The sequence below is a fragment of the Odocoileus virginianus genome, chromosome 4, assembly GCF_023699985.2.
Source record: "Odocoileus virginianus isolate 20LAN1187 ecotype Illinois chromosome 4, Ovbor_1.2, whole genome shotgun sequence".
NCBI classification, from domain to species: domain Eukaryota; kingdom Metazoa; phylum Chordata; class Mammalia; order Artiodactyla; family Cervidae; genus Odocoileus; species Odocoileus virginianus.
The window spans coordinates 66,948,675-66,964,598 of NC_069677.1; the positions used below are offsets into that span (position 1 = coordinate 66,948,675).

The 15,924-nt window shown below is 44.6% G+C and overlaps 1 protein-coding gene across 2 annotated transcripts in view; it reads right to left on the reverse strand.

Moving 5' to 3' along the window:
• The window catches only part of CLSTN2 (calsyntenin 2), a 744,137-nt gene that overhangs the window by 177,142 nt on the left and 551,071 nt on the right, over positions 1–15,924 (reverse strand). For both annotated transcript variants that reach the window (XM_070466678.1, XM_070466677.1), the window contains exons 3-4: positions 5,610–5,805; positions 3,798–4,006 (exon numbers count right to left, since the gene is read on the reverse strand). In XM_070466678.1, coding sequence (XP_070322779.1) covers positions 3,798–4,006; positions 5,610–5,805 — 405 coding nt within the window. The remainder of the gene's footprint in view (positions 1–3,797; positions 4,007–5,609; positions 5,806–15,924) is intronic.

The following is a 15,924-nucleotide window of genomic DNA, read 5'->3' on the forward strand; positions in this document are numbered from 1 at the left end:
CTGTCCCACAGTATGTGGGATCTTAGTTCCCTGACCAGGGATTGAACCTGTGTCTCCGGCATTAGAAGGCTGATTCTTAATAACTAGACCACCAGGGAAGTCCCTCAGGCACAGTATTTAATTCCCATTTTACAATGAGGATCTGACATCAAGTTTAAGTAATTTATCAAGGATCTACTTCTTCCCCTCTCTCTCACAGTGGTGGGCAGAGGATTAAGATGAAACTTTGTATTTTTGAACTTAAATACTATTGTCATAAATTCCTGTCAAATATCACTGAGGACAGTGATAATATCACTGGTGAAAAAGCTTTGGGATCAACACTCAGGGGACTTGGCTCCAGTCCCCACACTGCCAGCTCTTTACTCTTTAGGAATAAGTTTTTCCATCAGTGCAATGGAAATGAGGATCTAGGACCTACCAATCTGAGAGAGACTAGTCAAGTGCTAGAAGTATAGGGGGGCCGGAAGCCATCTGAAATGGATCCAAAATATTCCATGAGGTTACCAAATTAGTTGCCAACTGGCTTCACGTCCACCTGCACCAGGGTGTCCTGTGCTGCGGGCTTCTGTCCACAGTCATAGGCTGTGGACAAATTAGTTACCTACTCATAATTTCAGCTTGAAAATCCATGTGGAGTGAGTAACCTTCATGTCCTAGTTACCCAGGCAGGTATCTGATAATCACAGTGTCATGAATGGAACACTCTCTATGCCAGGTACACTGTTAATATCATCCACAGGCACTGCCTCTCCTCAAGGCCTCACTGCTACTGCCATGATATTTTAGGGGAGGAATTCAAGGGAAGGGAGGCCGAGGACCCCTGGTTGGAAGAGTTTGATTCTTGTGTTCAGATGGGTCAAACCACTTCCACATAATGTCACCTATCCTCCCTGATGCCCTGCTCCCCTCTTTCCCTCACAAGCAAAGAGTCTGGCAGGTGGGAGGGCCTAGGAGCCAGCTCCCTAAAGCCCTGGGGCCTGAATGAGTAGACCCCAACTCAGCAGTATTTTTTCTAATGTGCATGTGAGGAACTTCTTCAAGGAGCTGGGAAGGTCGCTGGGAGAAGTGATGGATAAGGCCTAACAGGAAAGCTCATTAGAATGGAGCTGCTTCTGTGTCTGCCCTGAGGTCCTGCCTTCATTACTGGAGAACTGCTTCTGTAAACCTTGCCATCAAGGGCCCACAATCCCTGGGAGTGCCCACTCTCCTCTACATCTCAGGTTGTAAACTGACGTTGGAGGCAGAGGCCTGGCGAAGGACCATTACTCACTTTTAATGAGACAGTCAGGGAAATAAATTGGCATATGTTAGTGAAATGGCTCATCAAGGTGAGTAATTATCTTCATGGCTGGGGCAGTTTACCCTCTGATAAAGGAATTAGCGTCTCCTCTCTCCCGGGGCTGTGGCTCTCCAGAACTAAGGCAGGAGGCCAAGGGCAGCTTGACCACTCGTCCTGGATGCCCTCCCCTCATCCAGTCCAGCTCTACAGCAAGGACCTGTCATTCCCCCAGTTCCAGAGCTCTCAGAGTCATAGGCTGCACAGCTGATCAGAGGAGACCAGAAAAATACAAAGCGTTATTCCATATTTATACAGTGGGGTGTGAGTGCCTGTGTGTGTGTGGCAGGAACAGGTCAGTCATGTCACAGGGCCTTGTAGGAAAAGCTATCCAGAGCAGTTCTGGCAGGCTCTACAAATGAAATTACCTGCTTCTTAATCCTGAGCCAAACTTTAATCACAGTACAGTATTTTCTCCTTTACTTTCTCATACACTGATTTTGTGTCCCACAGAATTAATCTCTAGTGAGTGATGCCCAGGTGTGTGACTGACACTGGCCATGTGTTTCACCATCTTATAAGGAAACATCTCTTCTATCACGTTATCTGCTTTATGAATATTGGTTTCATCTTTCGAGACAGATGGTAAACTCCTGGAGGCCAAGGATGAAAGGATCTGTAACAGTTCCCAGGATGCAGAGCACTCTGTTACAGGGTATGTTTCTCCCTGGTCTCAACATCAGGAACCCTGGAAGCACCGAAGATTTGCAAGCAGGTGACTGATGCTGTTTCCCTCTAGGCACTGGCTACCAGGAGGCTCAGGGCTAAGTCACTGCCTACCCCTGGGTCTGGTTCAGGGCATACTTTGTGCACCGCCCTCATCACTGATGCTGCCTTTCTAGTTTTTTTTTTTTAATTTTGCTAGATGGTAAGCTCCATGTGGGCAGGCCCACTTGCTTTGACTTCCCCTCTCTCTCTATTCCCAGTTTCCAGACTGTGCCTGGCACTTAATAAGCATTGACAGAGTGGATGAACCTTAGGTTATACAAAGTTTACATCTTTGAGCAGTTAAATCCTGTTTGAAATAAAATGAGGATAATATACATATAACCACACACTCATGCTAATAATGAAACAAATGTACTTGGCAAATAATGATCATTTGATTAATATCGAGTTATTGAAAGTTGAAGTGCGCTGAGCTGCCTGGGCCTCTGTCTATGGCATTTATCCTGGAATGAGTTTTTAAAATAATGCTGGTGGGGAAATATTCAAATGGCTTTCTAAGTTTAGTTTGAGATTGGGGTGTAGTGGGAGGGGTCTTTCACTCCTTGTTCCCACTAGGATGGAAATTCTAAAAAAAACATTGGCAAGAATGGATAAAGATGATGTGGCACACATATACAATGAAATATTACTCAACCATAGAAGTGGTGGAACTATGCTGTTTGCAGAGACATGGATGGACCTAGAGACAGATACAGAGTGAAGTTAAGTCAGAAAGAGAAAAACAAATACTGCACATTAATTCATATATGTGGAACCTAGAAAAATGGCACAGATGAACTGTTTGCAAAACAGAAATAGAGGCACAAATGCAGAGAACAAATGTATGGATACCAAGAGGGGAAGGGAGGGTGGGATGAACTGGGAGATTGGGATTGACATATATACACTACTATGTATAAAACAGATAACTAATGAAAGTCTACTGTATAGCACAGGGAACTCTACTCAATGTTCTGACCTAAACGGGAAGGAAATCCAAAAAAGAGGAGATATATGTACATGTGCAGGGGATTCACTTTGCTGCACAGCAGAAACAAACACATCGTAAAGCAACTATAATAAAAATTAATAAACAAAACAAAAACCCCCCAAAAATGGCAAGAGCTTCAAAGATTCCTATAGATCAGAAAATCTGCAGCTTAGAAGGTGTTTCCAAAATCTCTACCTGTTCTTTTAGTGTCTCTTTGGGAGCAGACTGTTTTGGTGCAGAAGTGATGTTATAGTTTGTTATATAGGAATCTAAGATGTGCCTGCGTTGATGGTATGGCTCATGATTGAATGACAACAGGAAAATTCTACCAGAAAACCAACCTGTCTTCAGCATTCAGATATACAGCATCATAAGTTCTATAGACTATTCACTAAAGAGATTTACAAAGTGTCTTAGGGTGTTTTGGAGAAGGGAATGGGAACCCACTCCAGTATTCTTGCCTGGAGAATTCCATGGATAGAGGAGCCTGGTAGGCTACAGTCCACTGTGTCACAAAGAGTCGGCCACAACTGAGCGACTAACACTTTCACTTTAGACCTGGCTGGGCTGCTAATTACGTGAAGTCATCCCTTCTAGCGCAGGGAGTGTACCTAAGTTCTGGGTACAGAGCCTAGATCAGGGGTGGCAGGGAGGCATCACCTGGCCAAGTACATTCAGAGCCTAAACTTGACCTTCAGAGGGGTGGGGGGTGGAGCTGTTCCCTGTTCCCATCCACTGGGGTCCTCTAAGGACACTCACCATTCCTGTCGATGGCAAAAGGCACATCAGTTGTGACAATTTCATAGTTGCAAATCTGGCTGTACTGGGGGGAGCAGTCTTCATCGATGGCCTCCACTTGCAGGATGCTGTCATAGATCTTGCCCTCCGTCACAATAGCCTTGTAGGCTGGCTCTTTGAAGGTGGGAGCAAACTCATTGACGTCCTTCACCTGGATATGGACCACGGCCCTAGGACAACACACAGGAAGGAAGAGATGCCAGTAATGAAAGAATTGCACCAGACTCCTGCACTTCCCATGGGCACTGATTCAGGTCCCAGGGCCAAGAGAGTGGAGAAATATGACAATTGGGGTGGCTGTTGTCTGAGGGCTCTGTTCCCTCCTCCACTGAGATGCCTTTGCCTGTCCCGCCCCAATCCTTTGAGATGAATTCACCCCAGAGAGATAGCCCCCACCCAGCTTCTTTGACCCTCCTTGTCACCCAGCTTTAGGCAACACATTTCCTCTAGAATTCAGTGGTCTCCAAGCTTTTTGGCACCAGGGACCAATTTCGTGGAAGATAGTTTTTCCATGGACTGGGGGTGGGGAAGGAATGGTTTCAGGATGATTCAATCACATCACATTTATTGTGCACTTTATTTCTATTATTATTATGTTAGCTCCACCTCAGATCACCAGGCATTAGATCCTGGAGGTTAGGAATCCCTGCATCTCTCTAGCTCATTTGTCCATTCACACTCCACTCAGCAAGAATTGAGCCACTCTTCAGTTCAGTTCAGTTCAGTTCAGTTCAGTTCAATCACTCAGTCATTTCCTACTCTTTGTGACCCCATGGACTGTAGCATGCCAGGCTTCCCTGTCCATCACTGACTCCTGTACCTTGCTCAAATTCATGGCCATCAAGTCGATGATGCTATCCAACCATCTCATCCCCTGTTGTCCCCTTCTCCTCCTGCCTTTAATCTTTCCCAGCATCAGGGTCTTTTCCAATGAGTCAGTTCTTCACATCTGGTGGCCAAATTATTGAGCCACTCTTGTGAACAAGTGAAGTTGCTCAGTTGTGTCCAACTCTTTGTGACACCATGGACTGTAGCCCACCAGGCTCCTCCATCCATGGAATTTTCTAAGCAAGAGTACTGGAGTGGGTTGGCATTTCCTTCTCCAGGGGATCTTCCCAACCCAGGGATCAAACCTGGGTCTCCCGCATTGCGGGCAGATGCTTTAATCTCTGAGCTACCAGGGAATCCAATTTGAGAGAGTTATAACGCCAAATGAGGTTTCCTTGGTGGCTCAGATGGTAAAGAATCTGCCTGCAATGCAAGAGGCCAGGGTTTGATTCCTGGGTCAGGAAGATATCCTGGAGAATGAAATAGCAACCCACTCTAGTATTCTTGCCTGGAGAATTTCATGGACAGAGGAGCCTGGTGGGCTACAGTCCATGGGGTTGCAGAGTTGGACACAACTGAGCGGCTACCACTTTCACAATCGATAACCCCAAAATGAAAGGTGTTGTGACAGACAGAAGCATATGGCCCGGCAGAAATCCAGGGAAAAGTCCCAGCCAGTTCTGCAGGGATGGGTTGGATCATGGAACGCTTCCTAGAGGAAGTGACAAGTAATTTCAGTTTTGATAGTAAAATCGGAGTGTCTGCACGTGAAGCAGAGGGATAGAGTATTCCAGGGGTAGAAAGTGACCCATGCTGATGCCTGCGGGGGTCTGTGGACCTAGCCAGCGGTCTGGCAGACTGGAGCTTCAAGGAGTGACACGCATGCGTATCGAAACAGACAGGCAGGCAGGAGAGCGAGGCAGGGAGCTCCATCAGGTCTCTCACTTGTGAGACTTCTTCCAGGCTGTCTCCCGGGGCCCTGTGCCACAGTCATAGGCCTGGATGATGAACGTGTACTCCTTCTGCAGCTCACAGTCGATGGGGCTCTTGGCACGGAGCCGGCCTTCTCCGGACGTCTTGTTGAGCACCACGGCCTCAAAGGGCAACTCCTGGCCATGTATCTTGAATGCACAGATTTCTCCTGCAGGAAGACAGAAAGAGAGAGCAAGCATCTTAAGAACGGCCAGATTGCACACAGAACTTCGACTGGACCAGGCTTACACACCCAAAAGCCCTAGGCCATTTCCCTCCACACAGATAATTGTCAAGCCGGAAGCAGTCTTTAGGGAGCCGGCCGAACTTGTTCCTTTCTGGGATGGTAACACCCGAATATCCCCCATCCAGTGTAGCTGGCAGAAAAAGCATGCGGGTGGGGAGGGTAGTCATCACGCAGGGGAGCTGGCTGTTCATCCCAGTTTGCCAGTTTTCCTGGCAGGTTTCTTGCCTGCCCCCTGCCCAGTATGAGATTGAGGAATTTGACCACAGTCAAAAGACAAATGACTGCAGAGGAAAGGAGAAAAAGGCCAAAGCTTTCACTGTCTTGTTCTGCGACAACATCCTCGATTCTTGAAAGTGTGCTCCCTGAAGCAGTGACCTGGGCATCCCTGGGGAGCTTGTTAGGATTACAGACTCCTAGGACCTGGACCCTGGACCTCCTGAGTCAGCAACTGTATCTTTTTTATTTTTTTTAGGATGTCCATTATGTCTTTTTTTTTTTTTAAGTATAGTTGATTTATAATATTGTGTTAATTTCTGCTGTACAGCCAAGTGACTTAGTTATACATACATATATATGCATACACATTCTTTTTTATGTTCTTTTGCATTACAGTTTATCACAGGATATTGAATATAGTTCCCTGTGCTACAGTAGGACCTTGTTTTTTTTTTTTTTTTTTAGGACCTTGTTTTTTATCTATCCTATAAACAATAGTTTGCATCTGCTAACTTAATTAGGGTCCCTAGGTGACCTGTTTGCTCAGTAAATGTGAGCAGCACTGCTCTGCTCTGTCCTTCACTCCTGGTTTAAGCACCCCATGTTGCTGCATACCCCTTCCTGTCTCTCACTCACTACTTCTCTGTGGGGGCTGGGACAGATACCACTCCAAGTTTGCCATTTTTTCTCCAAACAGTGGAGCTGAGTCTATGTGAGCTTCAGAATCCCTGTGGAGCCTGAGAAACCACCTTCTTAAAGAACTGACCACGTTGTAAAATGAATGCATTTCTCTCCCCCAGCTGGGTTTATGTGTATTACACCTTTTTCTCTGCATTAAAATGATAAAGCAATAAAAATATCTTCTTTACCTTAATTGGTGAATATTGATTTCTTGAACCCTGACTGTGAGCCCTACAGTAAGTGTTCTGGAAAGTACTAAAGGTTTGAGACACATTCTCTCCCTGGGTTGAGGGAGCTTACAGACTTGTTGGGGAGACAATGTGTAGATGTCCAGAAGGAATTCATATTGCAAAGAGCTGGGTGAGCATTATGTGACATGGGCATCAAGGGGTCCAGGCTTCTGGTGAATAAAATGTAGGCTTGAGCCCAAGGGCCTGAGTCATGTTCCAGGTTTGCTATTTACTAGCTGATTTAATCAAATTATGTTGACTCGCTGGGTTTCAACTGTGTCATCAGTAAAAGCACCCAGGAGATGATGTCGCAGGGAGAGCATCTAACTGGCATGCCCCAACCCTGGTCTGACATTGTCCCAGCTGCACTGCTGGGACCAGGGTGAGGTGCCTACTGTATATACTTTAATGGGGTCCTCATATTCAGGGTGACCAGGCACCTGCCCAGCTGCTCCAAAGAACAGACACCACGAGAAGAAGGGATAACATGACTGCATGTCTGCTCTGCCCAGGCATCCAGCTTTGTACCTCCACCCAGGTGATCTGGTTTAATCATCCCAGCAAACCTGCAAGGTAGACATTTTATACCAATTTGTACAAATTAACAACAAAAAGGATCAGAGAAGTTATTGCTTGCACAATGTCACAAAGTGAAAGTTGGTATAAACCCCAGGTATGGCTGAATCCTAACTACACACCCTTTCTGCTGCACTGCACTGTCTCCAAGCAGCCTTCTCAGAGGACCACACCAGGAACTGCTTCCAGTAACATTCTAAAATCCTGTTCAAGCCTCACTCAGGAGAGAAAGCCCTCATTTTACATAGAGGAAGCATGCCCTGATCTCTTACTAACAATGTTTTCTGAGATGGTCAATCAATACCAATTTTACCTTTAGGCTTTTGTTTTTTATTATTTCATCGATCCTCAATTTCATTATGAACACTCCATTTTCACTACATTCCCTCCTGGCCATTTCTCAAATGTAGTCATGGAATAATGAACAAGACAGACATCTTGTGGGCCAGGCTCTAACAAGAAGGCTGCTTCCCATTCTGTCACTGCACTGCCTCTTGGACAAGACTAGGTCTACAGCCTTGAAGGTGGGAGAAGGGGTTTCATCCCATCCTCAAGTTTCATTTCTGCTCTGAAACGGCTGGGCTTGAAGAGATGGACTTCTGACATGCCTATCTTGAGATTCTATCTCAAGATCAATGCCAGTTACGGGAATACTAACAGTAAATGTGCCCAGATTAGTTCTAGGGTATTCTCTGAAGTTCCAAACTACTGCCACAATTCTAAGACTCATTGGATCCTTTCTCTTTGAAGAGTCCAATTAAACTGAACGTAAATGAGGGCAATTCTCTGTTGGAGACACTCGATCTCATCTAGAGTAGTCCTCAAGGCGCAGAAATCCTGAACCAGAAGAAAGGAGAGGAAGGAGGAAAAGGCAAAGGAGGAGGGGGAGATGCAGACACAAGGGGAGGCTGAGAAAAGTAAACCTCAGGGCCACATATTTTCACAGAACTAAATGCAGTTCAGTTCAACTCAATAGAACCAGTACTTTTTGAGAACAGAGTAAGTGCAAGGCACTGTGCTGGACCTGGAGACACAAAGAAAACAGCTTGGATACCTTAAGGCAGTGGTCCCCAGGGCCTTTGGTACCAGGAATTTATTTCGTGGAAGATGATTTTTCCACACATTGGGGATGTGGGGGGATGGTTTCAGGATGATTCAAGTCATTGCATTTATTGTGCACCCCATTTCTAATCCAATGTCACCACTGATCTGACAAGAGGCACTGGTCTGTGGCCCAGAGGTTGGGGATCCCTCCCTTAAGGCATGAAGTTACCCAATCCTCAAGTCCTCATTACCTCCTAGAAGAGACAGTGAAGTTCACAAGGGCTATGCTATGCTCACTTAGTCTGCACCAGCTCAGACTGAAATGGGACTTAGCCTCCTTTGAACAAAAATTAGAATTCACCCTAGTGAAATACATCGCCCTCATTGATCCCACCTCTTCATCTGACTCGTGTTCTGGCTGCAAAAATGTTTATTCATTTATTCATCCATTCATCTATCTCATAAATATTTATTAGGAACTATGCTCCCTGCTTTATTGACTATGCCAAAGCCTTCGACTGTGTGGATCACAATAAACTGTGGAAAATTCTGAAGGAGATGGGAATACCAGACCACCTGACCTGCCTCTTGAGAAACCTGTATGCAGGTCAGGAAGCAATAGTTAGAACTGGACATGGAACAACAGACTGGTTCCAAATAGGAAAAGGAGTACGTCAAGGCTGTATATTGTCACCCTGCTTATTTAACTTATATGCAGAGTACATCATGAGAAATGCTGGGCTGGAAGAAGCACAAGCTGGAATCAAGATTGCTGGGAGAAGTATCAATAACCTCAGATATGCAGATGACACCACCCTTATGGCAGAAAGTGAAGAGGAACTAAAGAGCCTCTTGATGAAAGTGAAAGAGGTGAGTGAAAAAGCTGGCTTAAAGTTTAACATTCAGAAAACTAAGATCATGGCATCTGGTCCCATCACCTCATGGGAAATAGATGGGAAGACAGTGGAAACAGTGTCAGACTATTTTTTGGGGCTCCAAAATCACTGCAGATGGTGATTGCAGCCATGAAATTAAAAGACACTTACTCCTTGGAAGGAAAGTTATGACCAACCTAGATAGCATATTAAAAAGCATATTAAACCTAGATAGCATATTAAAGAGACATTACTTTTCTAACAAAGGTCCATCTGGTCAAGGCTATGGTTTTTCCAGTGGTCATGTATGGATGTGAGAGTTGGACTGTGAAGAAAGCTGAGCGCTGAAAAATTGATGCTTTTGAACTGTGGTGTTGGAGAAGACTCTTGAGAGTCCCTTGGACTGCAAGGAGGTCCAACCAGTCCATCCTGAAGGAGATCAGTCCTGGGTGTCATTGGAAGGACTGATGCTGAAGCTGAAACTCCAATACTTTGGCCAACTCACGCGAAGAGTTGACTCGTTGGAAAAGACCCTGATGCTGGGAGGGATTGGGGGCAGGAGGAGAAGGGAGCGACAGAGGATGAGATGGCTGGATGGCATCACCGACTCGATGGGCATGAGTTTGAGTAAACTCTGGTAGTTTGTGATGGACAGGGAGGCCTGGAGTGCTGCGATTCATGGGGTCGCAAAGAGTCAGACATGATTGAGCGACTGAATTGAACTGAACTGATGCTCCCAGCACTGATGAAATAGTGATGATCAAACTCCACCCAGGCCTGGCCTATAAGCTGATGGCAGTCCAGCACAGGAGGAAGTTAAGGAATTGGATAATCACCTGCTGTCAGGAAGGACGGTGATGGTGATATGTGTATTGAAGGAGGTGCTAAGAGTCCTGACCTGGGCAGACTGGGCAGGGAAGTCTGAGCTAGATGTGATGGATGAGCTGAGATCACAGGAAGAGAAAAAGGGAGACACCCAGGCCACAGGAGAATGAACTGAGTTTCAAGCGGGGGGGGTAACACATGGGAGTGCCCTTCAGCAGGAAGGGACAAGGGGCTGCAGAGACCCGTGGGGCAGGAGCAGAGGCAATGGGGCAGGGCCAGCTTCATGAATTTGCAACCAGAGAGGCACTCAGGGGCCGTGTGTTCAAGAGGGCCCTGAGCATGGTTGAAATCTCCACTGTTGCCACACTGAAATTCTTAATAATGTTATCTTTGAACTTGGGTTTTGTACATGAAATCTGGTGGGACAATGGAGTCTTTCTTGAGCAATGGAGGTGCTCCCTATTCATTGCTCCCCCTTTGTATCTAGTGGTCAGGATATGCCACGAGCAGAGCATTCTAGTGAACCCATGATGTGGAGAAGGAGATTCAGGAACCTCAGCGAGAGCAAGGTGAGCACGTGACATCTACAACTGAGTAATCCAGTAGGCAGGGAGCTGATAACCCCATGAGGCTACCCTTTCTATTTAAACCAAAATTGAACACAGAACAAAGGCAAGTGACCAAAGAACCTTGTAATATCCTCTCTTACTATGTTCTTCCCTGTAGTAGCCAATCACTTAGGCTGAAAAGGATGACAGAGAGGTAAAAATAAAACCACCCATTATTCCTTTTCTTTTTATACCATCCTTACTACCAGCAAGCCAAAGGTACAGAACATTGGTAGAATATATGCATACGAAGAAGTGAAATGAAAACAGTTGAGTATTGCTTATGTAGCATTTATACTGCTCTGGTGAAGAATAAAATATGTATGCATACCTGAGCTAGGACATGCAAATTCTGTAATTTTCAGAGATGCTGCATAGCAGTTAACTGCTCTTCTATTTGCATTTGAAACTGCCATTGCATAGTATAAAGATAAATGGTAGAAATTATGCTAATAAATGAAATTTTTAATTTTTCTTTACTTAGAATCACATCAAATAGCAAATTAAAAACACAGCAAGTTGAAAGAGACACTGAAAGACAGGAATGTGCTGGGACAGAGTCCTGAGGAAGAAGGATATTTAAAATTGCATTTCCCAATATCTGTGAGTGACACATTGGGCTGTCTTGATCTTTTGTGAGGCCTGTCACCAGAATTTGTTATCATTAATAAAGCACAGTAGTAGGAGGGTGATATACTTAAAAGATCAGACCTAATGGCTTCCATATAAAAAAAAATATCACTTTTAAAATCATGCTTTCCAATCCGCTTTTCTGGGTGGGACAGTTGGTGTGTGACGTGTGTGTGGAATTCAATGCACAGATGCACAAGCACTTGGGATCAGCAATGGACTCTGTGGTGAAATGAGGCCAGCAGCACGGGGCATTAGTTGTGGTCCAAGGTGATTGAACTCTGCTTCACCGAGAGTCCCTGGAGGGGCCAGACCAGTAGAAGACCCCCTGCAATGTCTGAGCAAGGGGGATTGTCATGTGGCTCCAGCCCCTCATCACCTGCCTCTTTCTCACAAATACCTTTTCCTCTGCACTAACACACCATATGACACATCAGCAGAAATTGGGGTAGTTATCTCTTGAAAAAAAAACTCTCTCTTAATTCCTCCTATAAGATTCTGGGGAAAATGGATGAATGAAAAAAATAGATGAAATTGATGAATGAATGAATTAATGAAACTGATTTTTAGAATATATTTTCTTCATATCCTTGAATACCCTTGACCAACAGATTGGGTTGATTTTCTTTTTCAGGTGTGAAGACTGAGCCTCAGAGAGATTAAGTGGTTGACCCAAGGTCTCTTTGATAGTAAGGAGTGGATCAAGAACTGAGATCTAGACCCTTTGAAAGTAAATCCTGTGCCCTCTGTCCTTTCATGTTGCTTACCACTCGGTGGGTATGATATTCTAAGAGAGGGGTTTTCAAAGTGTGATTTGTACACCCCTTGGGTCCCTAGCAGAAAAGGCAACGGCACCCCACTCCAGTACTCTTGCCTGGAAAATCCCATGGATGGAGAAGCCTGGTAGACCGCGGTCCATGGGGTAGCTAAGAGTCAGACACGCCTGAGCAACTTCACTTTCACTTTTCTCTTTCATGCATTGGAGAAGGAAATGGCACCCCACTCCACTGTTCTTGCCTGGAGCATCCCAGGGACGGGGGAGCCTGCTGGGCTGCCGTCTATGGGGTCGCACAGAGTCGGGCACGACTGGAGCGACTCAGCTTAGCTGCGTCTCTAAGGACCTTTCTGCTAGGTCCTCAAAGTCAAAACCATCATCATATTAACACTAAGATGTGATGTGACTTTTTCCCTGTTGATATTTGCACTGATGGTATAAAAGCAGTGGTGAATAAAAGTGCTGATGCCTTAGTAGCGCCTGACTGCATTCTATGTGACAGGTAGTCAAGTGTAAAAATAAAGGAAGAAGTCCAATTTCACTTAAGAATGTCTTTAATGATGCAGCAAATATTACCAATTTTCATAAATCTCAATCCTTGAGTACATATATTTTAATATTCTGCATAACAAAATGGAAAGTACTCATAAAGCATCTTTGTAGAGCAAAGTATGGTAGGAAAAGCATTCCTGTGATTAAAGTTGAGTGGGAGTTAAACTAGGATGTTTTCATAGGAGATGCTACTTTTACTTGAAAGAATGACTGACAGACAAACTATGTTTATTCAAATGAGTGTGTGGCAGACTTTCTTTTAAAATAAGTCTGTCACTTCAAGGAAAAGAACTCATCATAGCGGTTAACCAATGATAAATTTGAGACTTCAATTTTGGAAAATCTGTGTCTTCCACAGGCAGTGTGGCAATTTACCAATGCTTTAACACTTTTCTGATGAAATGAGTAGTGGTATTAAGGAATGTAAATGTTGATAGGGTATAATGAAATATGTCAGCTTTTGAAAGATCTACTTAACCTGAAATCAATATCTCCTAAATGACCAATGCATATTGTTATGCAGAATGTATGAGTAAAAGATTCATTCAAAGTGTGAAATGGACCAACGGATTTTAATACAGCAGCATATAATAAGTTCATCGATGTGATTTCAGATTCTTGATGGTAGCTAAACTTTAAGAAACTATTACTGGGACTTCCTTGGTGGTCCAGTGGTTGAGAGTCTGCCTGTCAATGTAAGGGGGTATGGGTTCGATCCCTGGTCTGGGGCGATCTCACACGCCTCAGAGCAACTAAGCCCATGTACCACAACTACTGCGGCCACACTCTAGAGACTTCGGGCCACAACAGGAGAAGACACCACAATGAGAAGCTCACACACCACAACTAGAAAGTAGCCCCTGCACACCGCAACTAGAGAAAGCCTACTTACAGCAATGAAGACCCAGCAGAGCCAAAATAAATAAATATTTTAAAAAGAAGCTATTACTTACAGTGTTCTGGTGCAGTATCAGAGAAGAACAGCTACAATTATCTGAAAAGATTAAAATACTCCTCCCTTTTCCAACTACATACCTGAGTGAGGCCCTATTTTTTTCTTCACATACTTTACTTTAACCTACACAGCATATCACAACAGATTGAAGGGAGAAAAGTTATGAGGATTGAGCTGTCCTCTATTGAAGCAGACATTGAAGAGACTGCAAAAATGTGCACGGTACCACTCTTCACACTAATTTTGTTTTGGAAAATTTCTTTTTTGGGTCAAATCAGTTATATATGTTAACCTGTAATGAGTTTATTATTGTGATTTTTTTAAAAATAAGTTAATAAATTAGCATTTGGAAGCTTCTCAATTTTTGTTTTGAATACAGTAAATATCAGTAGATATAACCCAAAGTGTCATTAGCAATGTTTAAGAGTATAATGTGGTCATGAAACCAAAAAGTTTATCATTTACCAACCACAGTGGCCAGCCAGATCATGATTCCATATTCTATTCCTAGTACTTGCAACACGATCCACCACCTGTCAGAAAACTCCTGATCTCAGAGCAACTCAGTTTTCTTTGCATTGCACAGCTGGGGCATTTGTAATAAGAAGAACCAGGCAGAGCTTGATAGCAGCAAGGTGCTGGGGGTGGGGCTTCATTTCTACATCTTCACTGAAGCATGGATGGTTAACATCTGGCTCTGGAGCCAGACAGGCTAGACTCGAATCCTCCATTATCTACATGTGTGACCTTGGGCAAGTCACTTATCTCTCTGTGACTGCTTTCTCATCTATGAACTGGCATGATATTAGTAACAGTTATTCATAGCATTCTTGGTTGTTGGAGGGATTAAATGAGTTAATACATGCAAAACACTTAACAGTGCTTGCCATGAAGTAAGTACTATATATATATATGTTAGTGCTTACCATTGTTATTATATTGAAGAAAAGCCACACACTTCTGGCAAACTCCCTGTTCATGTTTCAGAATGGGAGAGGCCAAATGTGGAGTTCATTTCACCATCAGAAATATTTTCAATATGTGTCACATGTGTCATTAAAAACAGTCTGGGGGCTTCTCTCATGGTCTAGGGGTTAAGAATCCACCTGCCAATGCAGGGGACATGGGTTTGATCCTTGGTCCAGGAATATTCCATGTGCCATGGAGCAACCAAGCCTATGGGCCACAACTACTGGAACCTGAATGCACCAGTGTCTGTGCTCCACGACAAGAGAAGCCACCACGATGAGAAGCCTGCACACCACAACTGGAGAGTAGCCTTTGCTTGCTGTAATTAGAGAAAGCCCCATGTGCAGTAATGAAGACCCAGCACAGCCAAAAGCAAATAAAAGTTAAAAAAAAAGAGCATTTGCCTAACAAGCAAACAGTCTGGCAGCTCCTTAAAGTACTTTACACTTATCAGTCACAGCTTAACAACTTTCCTGGATATTGTTGGCCAATGATTGCATCCTGTGAATCTGCAAAATCTCATCCAGGGCCAGTCCTGCCTCATGGGGAGAGATTCTGTGGAGGTGGGTTTGTGTGTCTGTCTGATTTTGCTCATCACAGTGACAGGAGGTTGCTAATGGCCTTTACCAGGCAGGAGTCAACGGTGCTAAGGGCTTTCCTGGTGGTTCATTTGGTAAAGAACCTGCCTGCTGGTGCAGGAGACACAAGAGACACAAGTTTGATCCCTGGATTGGGAAGATTTCCTGCAGAAGGAAATGGCAACTAGCTCTAGTATTCTTGCCTGGGAAATCTCATGAATGGTGGAGCCTCGCAGGCTACAGTACATGGGGTCCCAAAGAGTCGGACATGACTGAGTGACTGGCATGTACGCATGTAAAGGTGCTAAATGGCCTGTCCTGAGCAGGCCAGTCTTATAGCACTGAGAACAGTCTCACCCAGAATGGCCATAGCATCTCCTTGAGAAACACTGCACCCCAAGCAGATAGAATTGTTGGAACAAACATCAGGCCAGGTCCATGACCCCAGGTTTAAGGAAAATGAGAGATCTTGCCAAGGCTTCTGCTTCAGATTGGTGAGGTCCCTGCCGTTGGAGGATGGAACCATC